This window comes from Crassostrea angulata, chromosome 7, assembly GCF_025612915.1.
Source record: "Crassostrea angulata isolate pt1a10 chromosome 7, ASM2561291v2, whole genome shotgun sequence".
Classification (NCBI taxonomy): Eukaryota; Metazoa; Mollusca; class Bivalvia; order Ostreida; family Ostreidae; genus Magallana; species Magallana angulata.
In genome coordinates, this window is record NC_069117.1 from 46133507 (window position 1) to 46152205 (window position 18699).

General features: G+C 33.1%; 2 protein-coding genes across 2 annotated transcripts; both read left to right on the forward strand.

Moving 5' to 3' along the window:
* The first annotated feature begins 7 nt into the window (after window positions 1–7).
* LOC128192344 (dolichyldiphosphatase 1-like) lies at window positions 8–4314 on the forward strand. The gene is made up of 8 exons (XM_052864951.1): window positions 8–159; window positions 1431–1531; window positions 2431–2515; window positions 2618–2714; window positions 2944–3036; window positions 3226–3354; window positions 3686–3775; window positions 4032–4314. The coding sequence occupies exons 1-8, from the start codon at window positions 60–62 to the stop codon at window positions 4069–4071; spliced, it is 735 nt and encodes a 244-aa protein (XP_052720911.1). The 5' UTR covers window positions 8–59; the 3' UTR covers window positions 4072–4314.
* Window positions 4315–10146: 5832 nt separating this feature from the next.
* On the forward strand, window positions 10147–12424 carry LOC128192351 (insoluble matrix shell protein 5-like). Its single transcript, XM_052864960.1, has 4 exons — window positions 10147–10295; window positions 10506–10639; window positions 11079–11243; window positions 12268–12424. The coding sequence occupies exons 1-4, from the start codon at window positions 10261–10263 to the stop codon at window positions 12339–12341; spliced, it is 408 nt and encodes a 135-aa protein (XP_052720920.1). The 5' UTR covers window positions 10147–10260; the 3' UTR covers window positions 12342–12424.
* The last annotated feature ends 6275 nt before the right edge of the window (window positions 12425–18699 follow it).

The window sequence follows — 18699 nt, forward strand, 5'->3', positions numbered from 1 at the left end:
CATTGTCTTTTACAAACGATATCGGTATTCTCGCAAGCGCAACAACCATTTCCGGTGCAATGGATGAGGCTGACAAAATGCAGACCACAGGCTCGGATAATGCTTATGAGGCTGCGATGTGGAGGTCAATATCACTAACGCATGTAGAATATCCGAAAGGTTTGTGTTTAGGTCACACTTATGTATTTACTCTGCGTGCTACAAGTGTAAAATTGCAAATACATTGTGTTCAAAATATTGGACGATTTCTATCACAATATTGCGATTACCTCCCATTCAAACACGTTACATATAATCATGATAAGAGATAGTGTACAGTAGTGTATTTGAGCTGTGGTTGCGATAATTTTAATATCTCAAAGGAACGTTTATACTCATAGTTTAAATTAGAATTTAATTCTCAATGCAATTATTAAGAAATTTGTTCCACATGCCCATTTGGTTATTTGCATGGTTCATATTCCCTTTAAACAGTTAAAGAGAACAACCATATGGTTTGAAATAATGTTAAAAGTACTTGTATTTTAAAAATTAGAAACTTGTTCAAGAAATTAATGGAGTGGGTGTAAATGTAGTCCGGGTGTTATCATGGTTATTGTGAATGTCATGTAGATTTTATACAGCATACTTAGAATAAGTGACTATACTAATCCTTGAAAGATTTCGTTACAATTTTTTATAGTAAACTAAGTTACTAATGGTGAAAAAAGTAAACTGGGAGATCACAGGGCATATGTCCCGGACTACATTTACACGAACCCAAATTGATGTTAGTCTGTCTTAAGTTACTGTTCTTGTTACTTTTTGAAAAATTTTAACTAATAAACAGATCAATTAATGGCAGGAAAAAAAAGATTTCTTCACTGACAAGTCATCTCTGTTTATACAGAGAAATTGAAAACAGATTTCTTACAGAGATTTATAATGAGAAAATCTGACTACTTTTCCATGATGAACTCATTCGGAACACCTCACCCATCATCTGGGATCTTTCATGTCACTTGCAATAAAAAATCTTCATAGCCTTTTTATTTTCCAGGTGCATACTTTAATATGCATGGAAAAATAAATGTACTGTTTCAAAGGAGGAATTTTGAGATTTTTTTCATTCAAGTAAATAAATATCATAACATTTTATCCCATTTCTAGGAATTTCTGCATGCCAAATGATTTAAGAAAATGTGATGCATAAATATCTTGTGACATATTACATTATATATATATAACTGTATTGATTCTGTTATGTACAGTTTTCAGTTTCGTCTTGATAATCAGTGTTTTTGTTTTAACATAATTTTTAATGGTGTTATATCTCATTCAATTTAGAGACATAATTTCGCAATATATGCAAAAAAAAGAAACAATACATGGTAAACAAGTACTTATTGTTCACAAACCAGTCTGAAACAAATTTTTATTTCTTTTCTCAGGTGACTTCATAGGATATGTCTTAGCTTGGTGCAGTCTTCTACCTATTTTTTCCATTGTTGGATTTATAACATTGATTTTATTTAGAAGAGATTTACACACAGTAAGTAGATGTATCTTCTTAATTGCTTAAAAGGAATCCCATCTTATTAATAATAACTGTATAATTTCCCCAGATATTACAGGTATATTTTATGGTTTAGAGTCTAGACTATAGAGTTATTGATGTATGTACAATATGAAGTAAATTATAAATATCTTAAAGTTGCGATAGTTTTTATGATAGTGTTTAGTAGTTGATACTAAAGGGGTTTCTGAATCTTATAAACAGTTTTGTACAATGACTGTAATATATCTTAAATTTGATTGAAGGATCATTATTATTTAATCACAAAATAATTGAAACACTTCTTCTTGTATGCTACGCTTACTCATCACTAAGGGGTGAAGTGTGGATTTGTTTTTAATTAGATTTCTTCTCGCAATAATGAATATCTTACCCCCCCCAAAAAAAAAATGCATAGACATGATGTATGTATTTTGATGTGTGGGAATTTTTCTTTCACATTATACTAGTCAAATTAGATCCTATTATACAAACTTTGCTTTGCATATATCATCCAATGCTCTGATAATGTAAGCATACAATCATGTCCATTATATTTTTGAATAAGCAAATTTAATATGCCATTTGTGAATGACCAAGATCGTCTGTAAAATTCGCTTTTAGCTATTTTAAGAAACAATAACTTGGCAATAAGGCATATGGCCAGATTAAAAAAAGTCAATGAATATTGATTTATGGGGATGGGAAAAAAAATGTGACGCACGCTTATATTTTCATCTCATGAAAAAAAAAAATCAATCAGTTAACATTGGTTCCACAACCTAATAACCATGATAAAAGATTTAAAAAGAATGACATGATTACAAAAAACCAAGTTGTCAATGTATGAATATTCAGTTTTTAACTTTTACCTGTATTTAATTTTCTCCCTCTAGATTTCATATTTTACTGGTCTCCTGCTAAATGAAGCTTGTAATTGGATTTTGAAGCACATGATTCGAGAACAGAGACCTCTAAGGGGTAAGAGGGAGATAACTGGTGTCATGCTTTGTACTAGCTTACTGTAATAATCTTTGGTACTTTTCAGCTTAATCTTAATAAGATTTAAAACTTGTATTTCAGATCGTTCTGTCCTTTTTACTGAGTATGGAATGCCATCAAGCCATGCCCAGTTTGCATGGTTTTTCTCAACATATATGGTTTTCTTCTTATTTATAAGGTATTACATTTAAGTTCTCATTCAACATTTTTTTTTATTAAAGATTTTGTTCAAGTTCTATATATGTGAGTTTAAGCAAATGATGCAAGACGTTCATTGTAGAAACCAACACAATTATATGTAATGAAACATAAATTTTCAAGAAGTAAGAGGTTACAGAATCATAGCTTATCTTGAAAGAGAGACACCTAGATAAGTCTTGAACAATTGTTTTGTTTTTACCTTATAGAGTATACAGAAATCATAGTTTGATGGATGATTTATGGAAATATTTAGTCAGTATTGTCTGCTTTACTGCATCATCAGCGGTTGTTTACAGTAGGTAAGTCTGAACACTTTTTGCCACACCTAGAGCCCATCTGAGCCAAGCACCTGTGATCGGAGCCTTATTCATAATGCCAAGCAAATATTTTTATTGTGTTTGTTCAGTGTTGTGCATTATATTTTATCTGACAGATGACAAGGCTTCTTTTATCTAAAACCAAATAATTTTTAATTTTATTTTTTCCAGGGTGTATTTAGGGTACCATACATTCGGACAGGTGTCCTGTGGGGCCCTTTTAGGGATTTTCCTTGGAGCTCTATGGTTTGCAGTAGTTCAACTAATATTAACACCATGTTTTCCCTATTTAGCCTCTCAGTAAGTTTAACTTTAAATATTAAATTTGAAATTTATCTAACTGCTAGCTCTCTTATATTTATGCAGCCATCCTCCTTGTGTTTTTTTTAAGGGGGGGGTGGTCCAGAAAATGTAAGATCAAAGAGGTTATCCTTATTACAACTAGTTGTCTTCTCACTATTAAACAAGTTTTAAAGGTTATACATGGGTTTTTTTATGTAAAATATTGAAACTTTGAATTCTTGTTCTGAATTTGCCAAAGCTTGCATACAGTATACATACCTTAACACACACAAATAAATAGAAACATATATTTAACTACACATATAAAATATTCTCTTTTGTTTTTCAGTCCAATTGGAGAATTTTTAATGCTGAGAGACTCAACTTTAATTCCACATGTGATGTGGTTTGAGTACACGTCTTCTAGGTCAGAGGCCAGGTATAGTACTTCATCATCATTATTACGAACTTCCCCAGATTATTCTGTATGTAAAATAATTGCTAAATAGGATACATATACATGTACCAGTTTTATGATATCTATGAAAACATAGATATAAAAGATAACTTAGCTGATATCCTTTTCTGTGTCTTCGGTCGATATCACTTGAAATGGGTCCATATAACCACATATCGACCTACAATGAAGTCCATGATTGTATAATATATAATTAATCACTGGGACAATCTTTCAGGAATAGACAGAGGAAAGTAACAGGGAGGAAGTCACAGTGACATTGAGAGCAGTTAGCTGGACTGGTTGTGGATCTATGCTGATCTTTCAGCATACTCTAGTGTGGTCCCCCTCCAAATCATTGGATTTGCTGCCTACTGTCGTGACTTCTGACGATTTCCTGTTTATTTTTGGAATTACCCATGGAAACAGTTAATGATATTGTAGTGGAGAGTTCCTGGGTGTAGGTTTGGAGAAGGTTGCGGATTTTCACAGAATCAGGGCATCAACATTAAGGAGCGGGCATAATTGTTTGGTTAGGTGACTGAAGGGAATTGTAAAGCACCAGTGCTGGATCATCAATCTTGCTGAATCAGAGATAGTTTTTAAGATATTTATTTATAGAACATATATAACTATGTTGTCAAGATGTTCTTTGTATTTGCTTGTGTTTTAATTAAGTGACTTTTATTTTGAGGATATTTTTGTAAGTTGGCATTTTATTGTCGTAAATTATTATTAATCAAAATGAATGTTGGTTTGTGTGTATTTTAAGTCTCCTTTTTAAAGAGGGAAGTCAATTTATTGGATTAACAAACATGTTCATGTAAACTGTATATTTGTTGTTTGTTAAGTGTGTAAATTTTAACATTTGATAAGTATCATATGAATGTGTGGTGTGTTTTACAATAGTTTGTTAAATCATACATAAAGTTTGATGAGATTTTTCACCATCAGGTATATTTAAAAAATTTAAATTTTTATTTGTCAAGTATTAAGGAAAGTTAACAATCAGTTTAACATTCTATAAACTTCACTTAATCCTAATATTTAATTAAGGAGTTCAGGGGAAAGTATCCAGTCATCCCCACATACAATTTTGAAATATGATTTCCTGGCCTTAAACTATTTAGAAAAAAAAAAACTAATGTTTTTAGCTTTAAAAACTTAACTATTTTTCTATATTTATATACCAAAATCTTCTTTTCTAGGAGATTAGATTAGCTAGTCCTTGAACGGCCTTGACCATCAAAACCTTTTAAAAACATTTTATAAAAGAAGCTTTTTATAAACGCTAAAAAACCCATGATTGATGATGCTTATCAGAATATTCAGATATTGCAAGTGGGCCATATGATACCAGGTTTTTTTTGAAAATCTAGTCAATTCTGAGATGTATTTTAAAGTTTAAGGCAGATACATGTAATAATCGGGTATAGTATATTTCCCTTATTTATTGAATACATGTTTACAGTGGCATCAAATTTGCAGTGGAAAGAAATTAGGCAAGGAGGTGATTATGTATCATTTACATTGATTCAAAATTAGTTTTAAAAAACTAATAGCATTCAGATCTACACTTTCATATTGGTAGATATATTATGGTGTAAGAATTACATGTATCCATTGTAAATGTTGTAAATCTTTTACTTTTCTGGATTTGTCATGTTATTCCAAAGCTTAAGGCATATTTACAATTAAATAACTTTTTTGAAGTTCATGTACACAACTTCTCTTTTGACCTTATATATACTATTAAAAAATTATATATCGTTATTAAATTTCAGATTATAATGGTGCTTCAATAATATACATTAATTAGTATTTTAAAGAATTTGTTCTCAGGCAAAATATTTGCATTCATGTTCAAAGTTTTGGTTTTTATATATTGTAATTGAGTTAATCCGCTCCCAATATATCTGAAAGTTAACTACATGTTATATCTAATAGATAAAAGATAAGGGTAAGCTATTATTTGTTCATTAAACTTTGTTGTGTTCTCAATGATTTGGTTTTTTTTAGAATCAATATACATGACCTTGTATTTCATATTTTAAACCAAAGATTAAGATTACTCAGTTAAAGATCATATAGTTAGTATAGATCAAGAGGTGTCAACAGTACTTTGATTTGCCTCTTCAAACTTTGAATAGAAATTGAGATATGTATTAGAGTGTTAAATTGTTTCAGAAATGTGCAGATTTTATTAGTACATGTTTACAGATTTCATTAGCACATGTGTAGACGTTTTTTATTACTTCACTTGTTTAAAATTCTATACACATTATCATATTTTATTCAACTTTGAGCTGCTGATTTAACATATATTCATCTTTTTGAAACAGTATTGACTGTATTCAGATCAAGACTATTTTTTAATATACAAACAAATATTACATGTAGAGGTTAAATTTCTCTCTTCAATTTATCACTCTTTAAAATCTAATACAGATACAGTTATATGTTTACAGCAAAACAAAAGCATGAAGCCAAAATCTCAGGTTCAGAATTTGCCAATGCTGCAAAAGTTCAAAAAACAGAAAACAGAGATGTCGGTTAATAAATCCATACACGTGTGCTACCAAGCAAATTTAGACATTGGAAAGATTCATGACAGTTCCCATCTCAGGTGTCTGAAGGGTATTAATTTTATAGCTGAAGTCATTCTCTGTGACAACTGACAAGCAAGCTCAAGAACCCCTTTACTCACTGGGTAAAATGGGGATAGGCCATTGATTGTTACGTAGTAATGTTTATAATGATATGTAATGTGTTGTCATAGTATTGTGTTATTTGTGGGACTTTTGAAGAGAAAGAGGTGTTTTGGAAGATATATTAGTAAATATGGTTGTTTAAACTTCATATATATATTGGAATAGAACTATACTTTTTTTCAAACAAGCTCTTATTTATTATATGTGGAATAAAACCAGTAATGCTACTGATTTGCACTTGTTTATGTGAGAGAGAGAGAGAGCGAGAGAGAGATTGAGCTTTTTAGGTCACCTGAGTCACTGTTGACCTATTGCAATTGGTCTTTGACCTTTGCCTTGCGTCTGTGCATTGTCTGTTGTGCATGAACAATTTCGCAATTTTAACTTCTCCTTGAAAACTACATGGCCAATCATGACAATAAGAGGAATCTAAATTTTGAAATTTTTGCCCTTATCACCCCCAGGGACTCATTGGTTGGGCTAAATATGCAAAAAGGGCCAAATTTTCAAAAATCTTCTCTACTCCAACACATGTGGGACAAAACTAAATGCGTGGTTATAATATCCTTGAAGCCCTCTACATAAATTGTAAAATTCTTGGCCCCTGGGCCAAAGGTTCAGACCCTAGGGTGGGGCAATTATAGCCATACAGTGAACGTGTTAAATCTTAAAAATCTTCTCTACTCTACTCCCCATACACATTTGGGTAAAATGAAAGCATGGTTATGATGTCCATGAAGCCCTATACCAAAAGCGTAAAATTCATGACCCCAAGGTTGGGGGTTCAGGCTCTAGGGCTGGGCCATTTGGCCATATAGTGAAATTGTTTTAAATCTTAGAAAATCATTTTACTCCCATAATAGTTTTGAGAAATCTGATGCCAATGAAGCCCTCTACCTTGATTGTGAAAATTCATGGCCCCTGTGTCCAGGTGTCAGGGGTTCAGGCCCTAAGGTGGGGCCAATATGGCCATATATTTACATTTACCAAGTATTAATTCCTCTATTTTTATATATTGTAATTGAGTTAATCCGCTCCCAATATTTTTGAAAGTTAACTACATGTTATATCTAATAGATAAAAGATTAGGGTAAGCTATTATTTGTTCATTAAACTTTGTTGTGTTCTCAATGATTTGTTTTTTAAGAATCAATATACCTTGTATTTCATATTTTAAACCAAAGATTAACATTTACCAAGTATTAATTCCTCTATTTCTTATGAAAACTTATAGTTAATTCATAGTTCTATAGAAACAGCCAGACTAAAATCTGCACGCCCCATTTATCGATTGGTCGAAATCTACAGCGGCTGAAACTGATAAGAAAATGACAGGACTGAAATTGAAACGCTTAAACGTCCTGTTTATCGATTTGTTGAAACCTACAGCGACCTAAGAAAAATCACGGACTGCACGAAATGATCATGATGATGTCAGACTCAAAGTCTCACAGGGGACGATTTGTCTGTTTCTTTTAGCTAACGTACTTATATACATTAACAGTAATTTAGTGAATTTAACTAACTTTTCATAATCAATTTAATAATAATACAAACAATGAAACGCTTTCTTTGATGATTCATTCGGGGTATGAAGGCAGCGATCATTGCAGAAATGTTCTGCAATGTCGCTACCTTCATATCCCAAATGAATCATCAATGAAAGCAATTTATTGTTTAAAAATGTATGAAGATCGTTTTCACCCCCACAGTAATGCGAGATAACTGAAACCATGGTTATGGTATTCATAAAGCCCTCTACCTTAATTGTCAAATTTATTACCCCTGAGACAGGAATTCAGGCTCTAGGGCGGGGTCAATATAATTATATTTCCTTCTGTACTATCACATGCAGTCGTGGGAGATAAACTAATTGCATTGTTTTTATGTTCATAATGTTCTTACTACTGATCTTAAATTGTGAAATTCACTTCCCATGGGGCAGAAGGGGAGGCGCTTTTTTTTTATTTTGGGAGGAGGGGTGACAAATATGCCCTTATCGTGAACACCTATTTTTCTTAGGGTAATTGCTGGCCATTAACAATTTTAACTTCATCTTGAAAACTACAAGATAAATTGTCACTCGGAATTATTGAACTAAGTAGGAAATCAACGTTAATTTCCTGTGCATTGTATGCTTGTAGTTGTAGAAATAAGCTGTATGCATGCTGCGTGCATTATAGATGAAACTGAATTTTATAAAAGATTGGCCATTGAAGGCCTGCATGTCTCTCTTTACAAAAATATTACAATTTTTTGCCCCTTGAGATAATCCGAGATGGATAATCCGATATTCCTCCAACTCGTGACCCCCCCCCCCCCCCTTTTTTTTTTGTTTTTGAAACATCAAATACTGAAAGCGGGGGTAACAGTCAGAGGAATCTCAGATTACGGATAAGATTTCAAAATGAAGCTTAAAATGCAAACATGATGAAACTCTCTTTCATGTCAATTTAAGGGCTATGGTACTAAGGTGACCGTCAAGGCCTGTAGGCCTCTTGTCTTGTCGGCTTCTGATATAACACTCTTTTCTTGTTGAACCATATTGTTGCCAGTGGAGAATTAAAAAAAAAAAGAATTACATATATTTCATTACAATCCCTTCCTCGAGCTCCCACTTTAAGAAATGAAAATAAAAGATTCTGAATATTGTATAATGGGATTTTTGGTCACATAAACTGTTTGTAATCTGTATTTTATGCATTGTTGCAAATGAACTACAGACAATATGTAAGGTACCCATTCATCTTCAGCAGCTCGTGGATAGAATTATTTAAAAAAACTTATACAATATCGAACAGAAAGTGCCGAAAATTTGGGTCTACATGATATATTTACCAATTTTTGGATTGTAATTAATGACTATAAAAACAGTATTTTTTTTTTTAGCTATTTAAAGATGTGAAACCAAAATTTTTTATCCGAGACCCTGATAATGAAGTGTCTCATACTAAACATTCTCGAGGTCAGAAGTTGATAAGAAGTTACAAAGATTTTCTATAAAATGTTGACTGAAGGTTAATATATTTATCAGTCCAAGGTGATATTTGTTCCTTTACTTTTTCAAAATCTCCCTGCCATATCTGATACATGTGTAAGTTCTAGATAGTGTTCTTGACTCCGTGATATGTGTTGTATGTCAAGGTCGTCTCCAATCTTATCTAAAAATTCACATTGTTCACACGCTAATGATGAATATTCCATGCGCATTCGAAAATAGTATATTATATATTTATCGGGTGTCTGTAACAATGGTCTTTGATCTAAATACTTTTGAAAGGCTTAATATTGATACATGTAGTTTAATAGAACTCATAGCTAGCTTAACAACCATGGTTCAAATCAAAAAGCAAATTATTACAGTCTTAGATTTTGCTGATAGAACTGTAGACAGATATAACAGAAGCACAGAAACAGCCAAAAACTGCTAAATCACAAGTCGTAATATTGGTACAGTTTGGACTGAACGCAGAGACCCAGCGGGTTCCATAAAATTACAACACTTATACTTCTGCATGCATGGTCCTTTTGGTCCTGTGGAAGTATCAGGACTTCAATAATCATTCTATAGTAACAGAACAAGGGTCACCTAAGAACTTGGTCCTTATCAGCGACGAGCGCCGTACTTCCGTCCAAAGTTGAGAAGGAGTGCATTGACTAGGTAAACCATTACTCGTCGGTTATCTCTTTCCTTTAGTCTGGGGTCGTTTTGGGGGCTAGTGTTCCAATTATATCATCTGTTGCCATTTTAAAGAAATGATTGCATTTATTCTGTCCTGTATTTTGATCGGGTAAGAAGATTTCTTGAAACCCATTTTCAAATGGACCGTTTGACCAATTTTCAGCATTCTGTTTTTTTTTTCTGTAGTTCATGTCAAATGCTCTTCATCCATCAGAATATCATTGATTGAAACCAATTAATTTTTGAAGAAGTTTTTGACGATTATTTTAAAGGTTTAGTTTTTGTAAATCTTTAATCTGTGAGTCGCTATTTTGTACAGTGCCAATGCTGGCCCCTTTCCAGAAGGAAGCGATGCTGAGGCGAGATATGTCTTTCATCTCGCAGACAAAGACGGCAATTACTCACTCTCGCTTGCCGAGTTTCAGCGCATTTTCTTCGATTTCGATCGAAATCGTGCGTATATTAATTGTCGTTTTAAATCTTCTTGCTACTCTAAGTAATACATGTAACTTTATATGCTCTAATTTATGTTAATATTTCAACATTATGCAACATCGTTCATTACACGTGAAGACCATAATGTTTACGGTACTTGGGTTTCATAAGAATATTCGTGTGCATCAATTTTCATCTATTTTGAAAAACAAAATTTTAGGATGCATAAATTCATGCATAGCACGTGATGCCATTTTTCTTACTTCGATGAAGATTAGATTTAGTGGGTCTGTTCAACAACAAAATCCACGAAAATTGGTGCTCAACGATTACCAATGAAACTATACTATATGTCTTCTTCGGAATTGGCAACAGTATCCGTGCAGATGTTGTTCAGGTACATCTCTATAAACACATCTTTGAAGACACTATCAATCCTTCTTTGTGCCTATTGCAGACGACAAGTCAGTGACCAGTGACGAGTTCCTGTTGGACTGGATGGAGCGCCACCTCGGATCGTCACTGGAGGCTGTGATTCTTTTCCACCATCTGGACGTGGACAGGAATGGACATATCGAAGATACAGATATTCCCTGGATTCTTGCCTTTTTTGACAGAAACAGTACTATTCTTAAAACTTCTTCTTGTCAGTTGCAATTAACTGCCTTGTTGTAAATTTTGAATTTACTGGATAGGTGTAAATACAAAGAAGATGGGGGAACAAGATAGCGCAAATGCCCATTTGGTTTTGTCGTAAAAAACAATTTCAAAATATTTTTTCCCAACCAAATATACTAGATGATGTTATATTACAAGTTTACAAAAGCACAATTTTTAACTACATTCAGATTTGGATATTTTAACAAACGATAAGAAAAAAAATAAACTTTAAAGTTTTGGTGGTATCGAACCCACAACCTAAAAACCCTAGCTCTATAATGTTACCTAATGTCTGGTGCTCTAACCACTGAGCCATTTCAGTCACAACAAACTTCAATGTTAAATGTTAAATGCAACTTCAACCATGAATTTACGGACTTGTAGTATTTCTCTAAAACGTTCAATTGTTGGGATACAAAATGACATTTTTAAAGTATAGTGGGTCATCTCTCCACGTTTTTGTTGATTGAAATCGGTTTGATTTCCTTTAAACCCTATAGACTTTGACAAAAATATGGAGACCAGACCCACTCTATAAAAGAAAAGGCATTGAAGTTCTAAAAATGACACTATTTGGAGGTTTTGACACGCATACGCCAGTTTAAATCAACCTATTTTAAATATTTAACATATTTAAAGGTTGTGGTAAATAAACATTGTTTTCAATAATTTAGAAAGAAATTATGAGATTTGTTCATATTTTAATTTTATAGTATCTTATCTATCCCCATATAGGCAGTTCACACGCCTTATTCACCCATCTTCTTTACAACATGACATCGATTATGGTTTCGTTCTACCCCCTCAAAGAACGAAAAGCGAAATTAAATGTGGGCCGGTTGTACATCTAGAGATCTTTCATAGAAATAATGATTTTCCAAATGGGAATTTTGAATGCGATTTGATTTTGATATCTTGACAGTTAATTTGCGTAATTGTATTAACTGCAATACTAGTAGTCACATGCAACTTCTTTATAATTTCAGTGGATGGGGTTGTAGGACAAGCAGAATTCGTCATCACCTGGCTGAAACTGATTAACTCTCCCCAGTCCAGATGAAGAATACAAACACACACGTGTGTGAAAGCATAATGTCTTGTTTCTTTTTTTTAAAAATCGTTCATTAAAATCCAAAAACCCTATTTCCAAAGTTTGTTTCCTCCAAATAATAGCAATATAGGTTAACCATTGGTTTTCACAACCATTTCCACGATTTTTCAATCATTTCATGATTGATTAATGAGGTATGCTAGTCATTTGTGTCACTTGCATGATAAATTACATTGAATTACTGAGCGGCATCGCCTTGAAAAACAGAAAACTATCCCCGTGGTCTTTGATATCGGCATTTAGTATAAGCATTCAGGTTATCCCACCAGTCACGTTTAATATAGATATTTGGTAGCCATGTAGAAAGGGATACAAAGTAAAACAATAGCTTGGTTTCGAATTAAAGAAAATGAATGGTCAACAAATTAACCATCAGAAAAAATTAAGGTATGATTCGGTTGGTAATTTTTAACTATTATTTAGTTAAGAAAAACGCCAAAATTTGGCCCTATGAATTTGAGTACTTCCCTATACTTTTATATACAGCTCTTTTCTAACGGAGATTTATACAGTCTAAAAATGGCCATGACCATCGAACCCTCTTAAGCAGTGTAAACCGATCCCGAAGCTAAGCCCTTTTGCTATAATTTTTCATAATGGTCATCATGACTTCATGTACACGTTTGCCACGATAGAAAAGATGTATCATAATTTCTAAACTTAAGGTTAATTTTAATGAAGCGAGTTATACCTGTAAAAAAAATTTGAAATTTTGTCCAATCATTTGTTAAATACATCAGACTTCATGCGTAGTTAAGTCATGATTGAAAATGGATGAATCCTTTTATAATAAAAATAAGAAAACGGTCACCAGGTTTACCCATCTTAAAATGCATAATGCTTTGTCATCAAATTTCTTAAACTGGGAGGCCACAACTGGATGCCAGTATTTTTAGCTCACCTGAGCTGAAAGCTCAAGTGAGCTTTTCTGATCAAAAGAAAGTGAGCGCACAAGATTGTAAGTTTGCAGGAATCCTCGACTCGAATCAATTGGGATTTAAATGTCTATAACCTCGAAAGGCTATGTACAGGTTTCAACAAAAATATATTATGTTAAGAGTCGAAGTACATGGCTATTCCGGTTATTAAAAAACTCACAAGCTTTCAAAAAATGGCAATGAGAGGTAAACCGATAACTAGTTGGAAATGTTAATGCAAACATATTTTAATGAAGTTATATTGTGTATATCCTAAAAAAGCTAGTAATAAGAAAAGAAAACAGTGTTCATTCAGCAGATCTAGAAATCAATAACAACAAATTAAAATATATCGGCATATTATAATTCAACATCATGTTATAATAACAAACATTTAAAACAAAACAGTTTAATTTTTTTTAAAAAGACCACCAGTAGGATTTGAACCCAAAACACTGAATGATTGTATTCACTAATCCAGGACGAAACCACTGAGCCATGCGAGACTTGTCAATATGCTCTATAAAGTAGTGTTTGAAACAACATTGTCATATCAATGGACTTTGTTTTTTATCCTTCAAAAAATAATTTGAACTAGACTCTTGTTGCTATAGCAACAAAAAGGTCTTCCGTTCCTCATGTATTAATCTGCACAAAAAATCCAGTTATCTTGTAAACAGAAAATGGATATAATATATATATAAGCTTTGTGTCTTGATCTATCACAGTTTCTGAGATCTTATTTATACTTTGTTTTTAAAAAAGAAGGCTATCTTATATATGAGATGTCTCACCGGAAGTAGAACTTTTTTTTATATGTGTAGATGACTTTTTGTATTTCTATAGCTAAAATGTTACTTCAATGCTAAATAACCAAAATATTTTTAAAAAATCAAAATTGGGTGTACTTCATGTGATGACCGGAAGTTACGCCGGATGAAACAAAATAGTGTTAACACGTGTCTATACACAGGTCTATAATCCTACAAAGTTTGGTTGTTGAAGTCGTTACCGTTTTTGAGATCTCGTCGATATAAGGTTTTTTGTCTCGGGACAGGAAACGGACAAACGGAAGTGTTCAATGTAAATTGTATTAAATATTTCTTGTATACTTGCCTTTTGTACTTTATTTTTCATTTATCTAACTAAAAATATCAAAGGAAAACAGTTAAACTGATAAACAGCTTGATTTGTTTGAACTCTTCCAGTGTGGACCGGAAGTGACGGAAGACAAAATGAAACCGGTTAAACACATCTTCAATCAAATGTCTATCATCCATAAAAGTTTCGTGTCTTGATCACTTATAGGTTCTGAGATCTCGCGGGTACAAAATATGTTTTAAAAAAGCTACCTGAGATGATTGAGATGTCTCGCCGGAAGTAGAATTTTTTTGTTGATTTAACATCGCATAGATGACATAAGTAAGGATCTATACTAATATCTTTATTTTACGGAAAATAAATTAAATACGTAAAAACAAAAAAAATTGAGTTGCTTCCGGTGACGACCGGAAGTTATGCCGAACAAAACAAAAATGTTTAAACACATCTACAACTATAGGTCTATCATCCACTAAAGTTTGGATGTTCAAGTCTTTATCGTTTCCGACATCTCGATGTGACAAGCTTTTTCTCACGGGACAGGAAACGGACGAACGGAAGTGAATTTAGAAAATCTTTTACAAAAAACCTCTAGATGTTTATATTTTCAGTCATTCCTGAAAATTTTATAAGTATTCATCAAGACATCTCTGAGAAATTCATAAGACAAAAAGGGGAAAAAATAATAATAATAACTAGACTCTTGTTGCTAAAGCAACAAAAAGGTCTTCCGTTCCTCGTGTATTAATCTGCACAAAAAAATCCAGTTATCTTGTAAACAGAAAATGGATATAATATATACATTTTGTTTTTCCTCAAAGGTTGGATGTTCAAGTTTTTGTTATCTATAGTATCTCGTTAAGAAAAGAGTTTTATCTCGGGACCGGAAACGGACAAACGGAAGTGATTGAGGAAATTAAAAGTAGATATTTTTAGTACATTTACCTACGGAACGTTACTGTTCTCCACATTGAGTAAAATGTTAAAAAAATCTAAAGTAAAAAAAAGTCTTCTGCTTTAATGCTTCAAGTGAGAACCGGAAGTGACGTACGACAAAATGAAACCCGTTAAACACATGGACAAACAAATGTTCATCACCCATATAAGTTTGTTGTCTTGATCTTTTACAGTTTCTGAGATCTTGCGAGTACTATATGTTTTTATAAAATAAGGCTATAAGAGATATTTGAGATATCTCACCGGAAATAGATTTTTTTTTACCATTTGAATATGACCTTTTATATTTCTTTAGCTTAAATGTTACTTCCAGGCTAAGTAAACAAAATAATTTTTAAAAAATCAAAAGTTGGTGTACTTCCTGTGACGACCGGAAGTTACGCCGGATTAAACAAAATAGTGGTAACACATGTACGTACATTGGTCTATCATTCCACAAAGTTTGGTTGTTCAAGTTGTTACCGTTTTTTAGATCTCTTCAAAATAAGAATTTTTGTCTCGGGACAGGAAATTGACAAACGGAAGTGCTCAATAAAAATTAAATTTACAATTTCTTGTTTACTTGCCTATCTTACATTAATATTTATGGAAATAACTAAAACTATCAAAGGAAAAAAGTTAAACTGACGAACAGCTCGATTTGTTTGAACTCTTCCGGTGTGGACCGGAAGTGACGGAAGACAAAATAAAAGCGTTTAAACACATCTTCAATCAAATGTCTATCATACGTGAATGTTTCGTGCCTTGATCACTTTTAGTTTCTGAGATATCGCGGGTACAAAATGTGTTTTATAAAAGCTACCTGAGATAATTGAGATATCTCACCGGAAGTAGAATATTTTCGTTGATATTACATCGCAGAGATATCCTATGTATAGATTTATATCTATATAGCTATTCTACGGCCGAAAAAATTAATGCCTTAAAATAATTATTTTTTAAGTGCTTCCGGTGACGACCGGAAGTTACGACGAACAAAACAAAAGTGTTTAAACACATCTACAGCTATAGGTCTATCACCCCACAAAGTTTGGATGTTCAAGTCTTTACTGTATTTGAGATCTCGAGGTGACAAGCTTTTTGTCGCGGGACAGGAAACGGACGAACGGAAGTAAATTTAGAAAATCTTTTACTAAAAACCGCTAGATGTTTATATTTTCAGTCATTCCTGAAAATTTTATAAAAATTCATCAAGACATCTCTGAGAAATTCACAAGACAAAAAGGGGAAAAAAATAATAATAAAAAGAAACATTACAATCACTATAAGGTCTTCCGTTGGAAACGGAAGACCTTAATAAAAAGAAACATTACAATCACTATAAGGTCTTCCGTTGGAAACGGAAGACCTTAAAAAGTACATAATTAGTCATCTCTGGGTCATCTCTCCATCTTTTTAAAAAAAGCGACATTTTTAATGTTGAAATATGTTATCTTTACACGTTTCAAATTTGTGGAGAGAAGACCCAGAGACAACAAAATCATTTAAAAACAGTTGTAAATAAGTAGGATTTTGCACGAATTGCATCGTGTTGCTATATTTAGACCCATATTATGATAAAACCTTTTGCATTTCAAATATTTTTCCACTCATTACACATCCAACAGAAACCAAATAACGGTTATAATTCGAAAAATATTCAAAATTAATTGATGAAATTTTCACTCTCCTTGTGCGCCCAGATTCCTGCCGAATGTACATCTTAAGCGTCCACTTTCTTTGTCCGTTGTCTGTCGTCGGCGGCGTTGTCGTTGTAAACTTTTCACATTTTCTTCTTCTTCTCCATAACCACTGGGCAGATTTCAACCAAATTCGGCACAAAGCATCACTGGGTGCAGGGGATTCAAGTTTGTTCAAATGAAGGGTCACGCCCTCTTTAAAGGGGAGATAATTGAGAATTATTGAAAATTTGTTGGTATTTTTCAAAAATCTTCTTCTCAAAAACTATTCGGCCAGAAAAGCTTAAACTTGTGTGGAGGCATCCTCGGGTAGTGTAGATTCAAGTTTGTTCAAATCATGGTCCCCATGGGTAGGGTGGGGCTACAATAGGGGGATCAAGTTTTACATAGGAATATATAGATAAAATCTTTAAAAATCTTCTTCTCAAAAACTATTTGGCCAGAAAAGCTCAAATTAAAATGGAAGCATCCTCAGGTTGTGTAGATTCAAGTTTGTTCAAATCATGGTCCCCGGGGGAAGGGTGGGGCCACAATAGGGGGATCAAGTTTTACATAGGAATATATAGAGAAAATCTTTAAAAATCTTCTCAAAAACTATTTGGCCAGAAAAGCTAAAATTAAAATGAGAGCATCCTCAGGTAGTGTAGATTCAAGTTTGTTCAAATCATAGTCCCTGGGGGTATGGCGGGGCCACAATGGGGGAATGGATTTTTACATAGGAATATATAGAGAATACCTTTAAAAATCTTTTTCTCAAAAACTATTAGGCCAGAAAAGCTCAAATTTGACTGGAAGCATCCTCAGATAATGTAGATTCAAGTTTGTTCAAATCATGGTCCCCAGGGGAGGGTGGGGCCACAATTGGGGTATGAATTTTTATACAGGAATATTTAAAGAAAATCTTTAGAAATTTTTTTTTTTAAACTACCGGTATTAGGCTAGGAAAGCTCAAATTGGCGTGTAAGCATCCTTATATAGTGTAGATTCAAGTTTGTTCAAATCATGGTCCCTGGGGGTAGGGCGGGGCCACAATGGGGGATAAATTTTTATATAGAGAGAAAATCTTTAAAACTCTTCTTCTGAAAACTATTAGGCCAGGAAAGCCCAAATTTGAGTGGAAGCATCCCCAGGTCGTATGGATTCAAGTTTGTTTAAATCATAGTCCCGGGGTACAGTGAGGCCACAATGGGGAATGAATTTTTATATAAGAATATGTAGAGAAAATATTTAAAAATCTTTTTTCAAAAACTATTTGGCCAGAAAAGCTGAAACTTGTGTAGAGACACCCTCATGTAGTGTATAAATTCAAGTTTGCAAAATCATAGTCCCTGGAGGTAGGGCAGGGACGCAATGGCGGGTTGAATTTTTACATAGGAATATATAGAGAAAATCTTTAAAAATATTCTTGGAAAGTTTTCAGTCCAAAACTCAGTATTTTGTTTGAAACCTCAGGTTATGCAGATTTAAGTTTGATGAAACCATGATTCCCTTGAGAAAAGTGGGGCCACAAAATGGGGGGGGGGGGGGGGGGGGGTATATAGGATCAGAGAAAAATCTTCTTAGAGGTACAACAACAAAGGGCCTTGATATTTACCAAAAAAAGATGTGGATAAAAATTGGTAGATTTTTAATTTTTTTTTTAGCAAAATCTAC

Coding starts and splice junctions, on each gene's coding strand:
- LOC128192344 (XM_052864951.1), top strand. CDS start 60: ATGGATGAGGCTGACAAAATGCAGACCACAGGCTCGGATAATGCTTAT. Junction 1,532..2,430: donor TTAGAAGAGATTTACACACA/GTAAGTAGATGT, acceptor TTCTCCCTCTAG/ATTTCATATTTTACTGGTCT. Junction 3,776..4,031: donor TCTTCTAGGTCAGAGGCCAG/GTATAGTACTTC, acceptor ACAATCTTTCAG/GAATAGACAGAGGAAAGTAA.
- LOC128192351 (XM_052864960.1), top strand. CDS start 10,261: ATGATTGCATTTATTCTGTCCTGTATTTTGATCGG. Junction 10,296..10,505: donor CTGTCCTGTATTTTGATCGG/GTAAGAAGATTT, acceptor TATTTTGTACAG/TGCCAATGCTGGCCCCTTTC. Junction 11,244..12,267: donor TGCCTTTTTTGACAGAAACA/GTACTATTCTTA, acceptor TTATAATTTCAG/TGGATGGGGTTGTAGGACAA.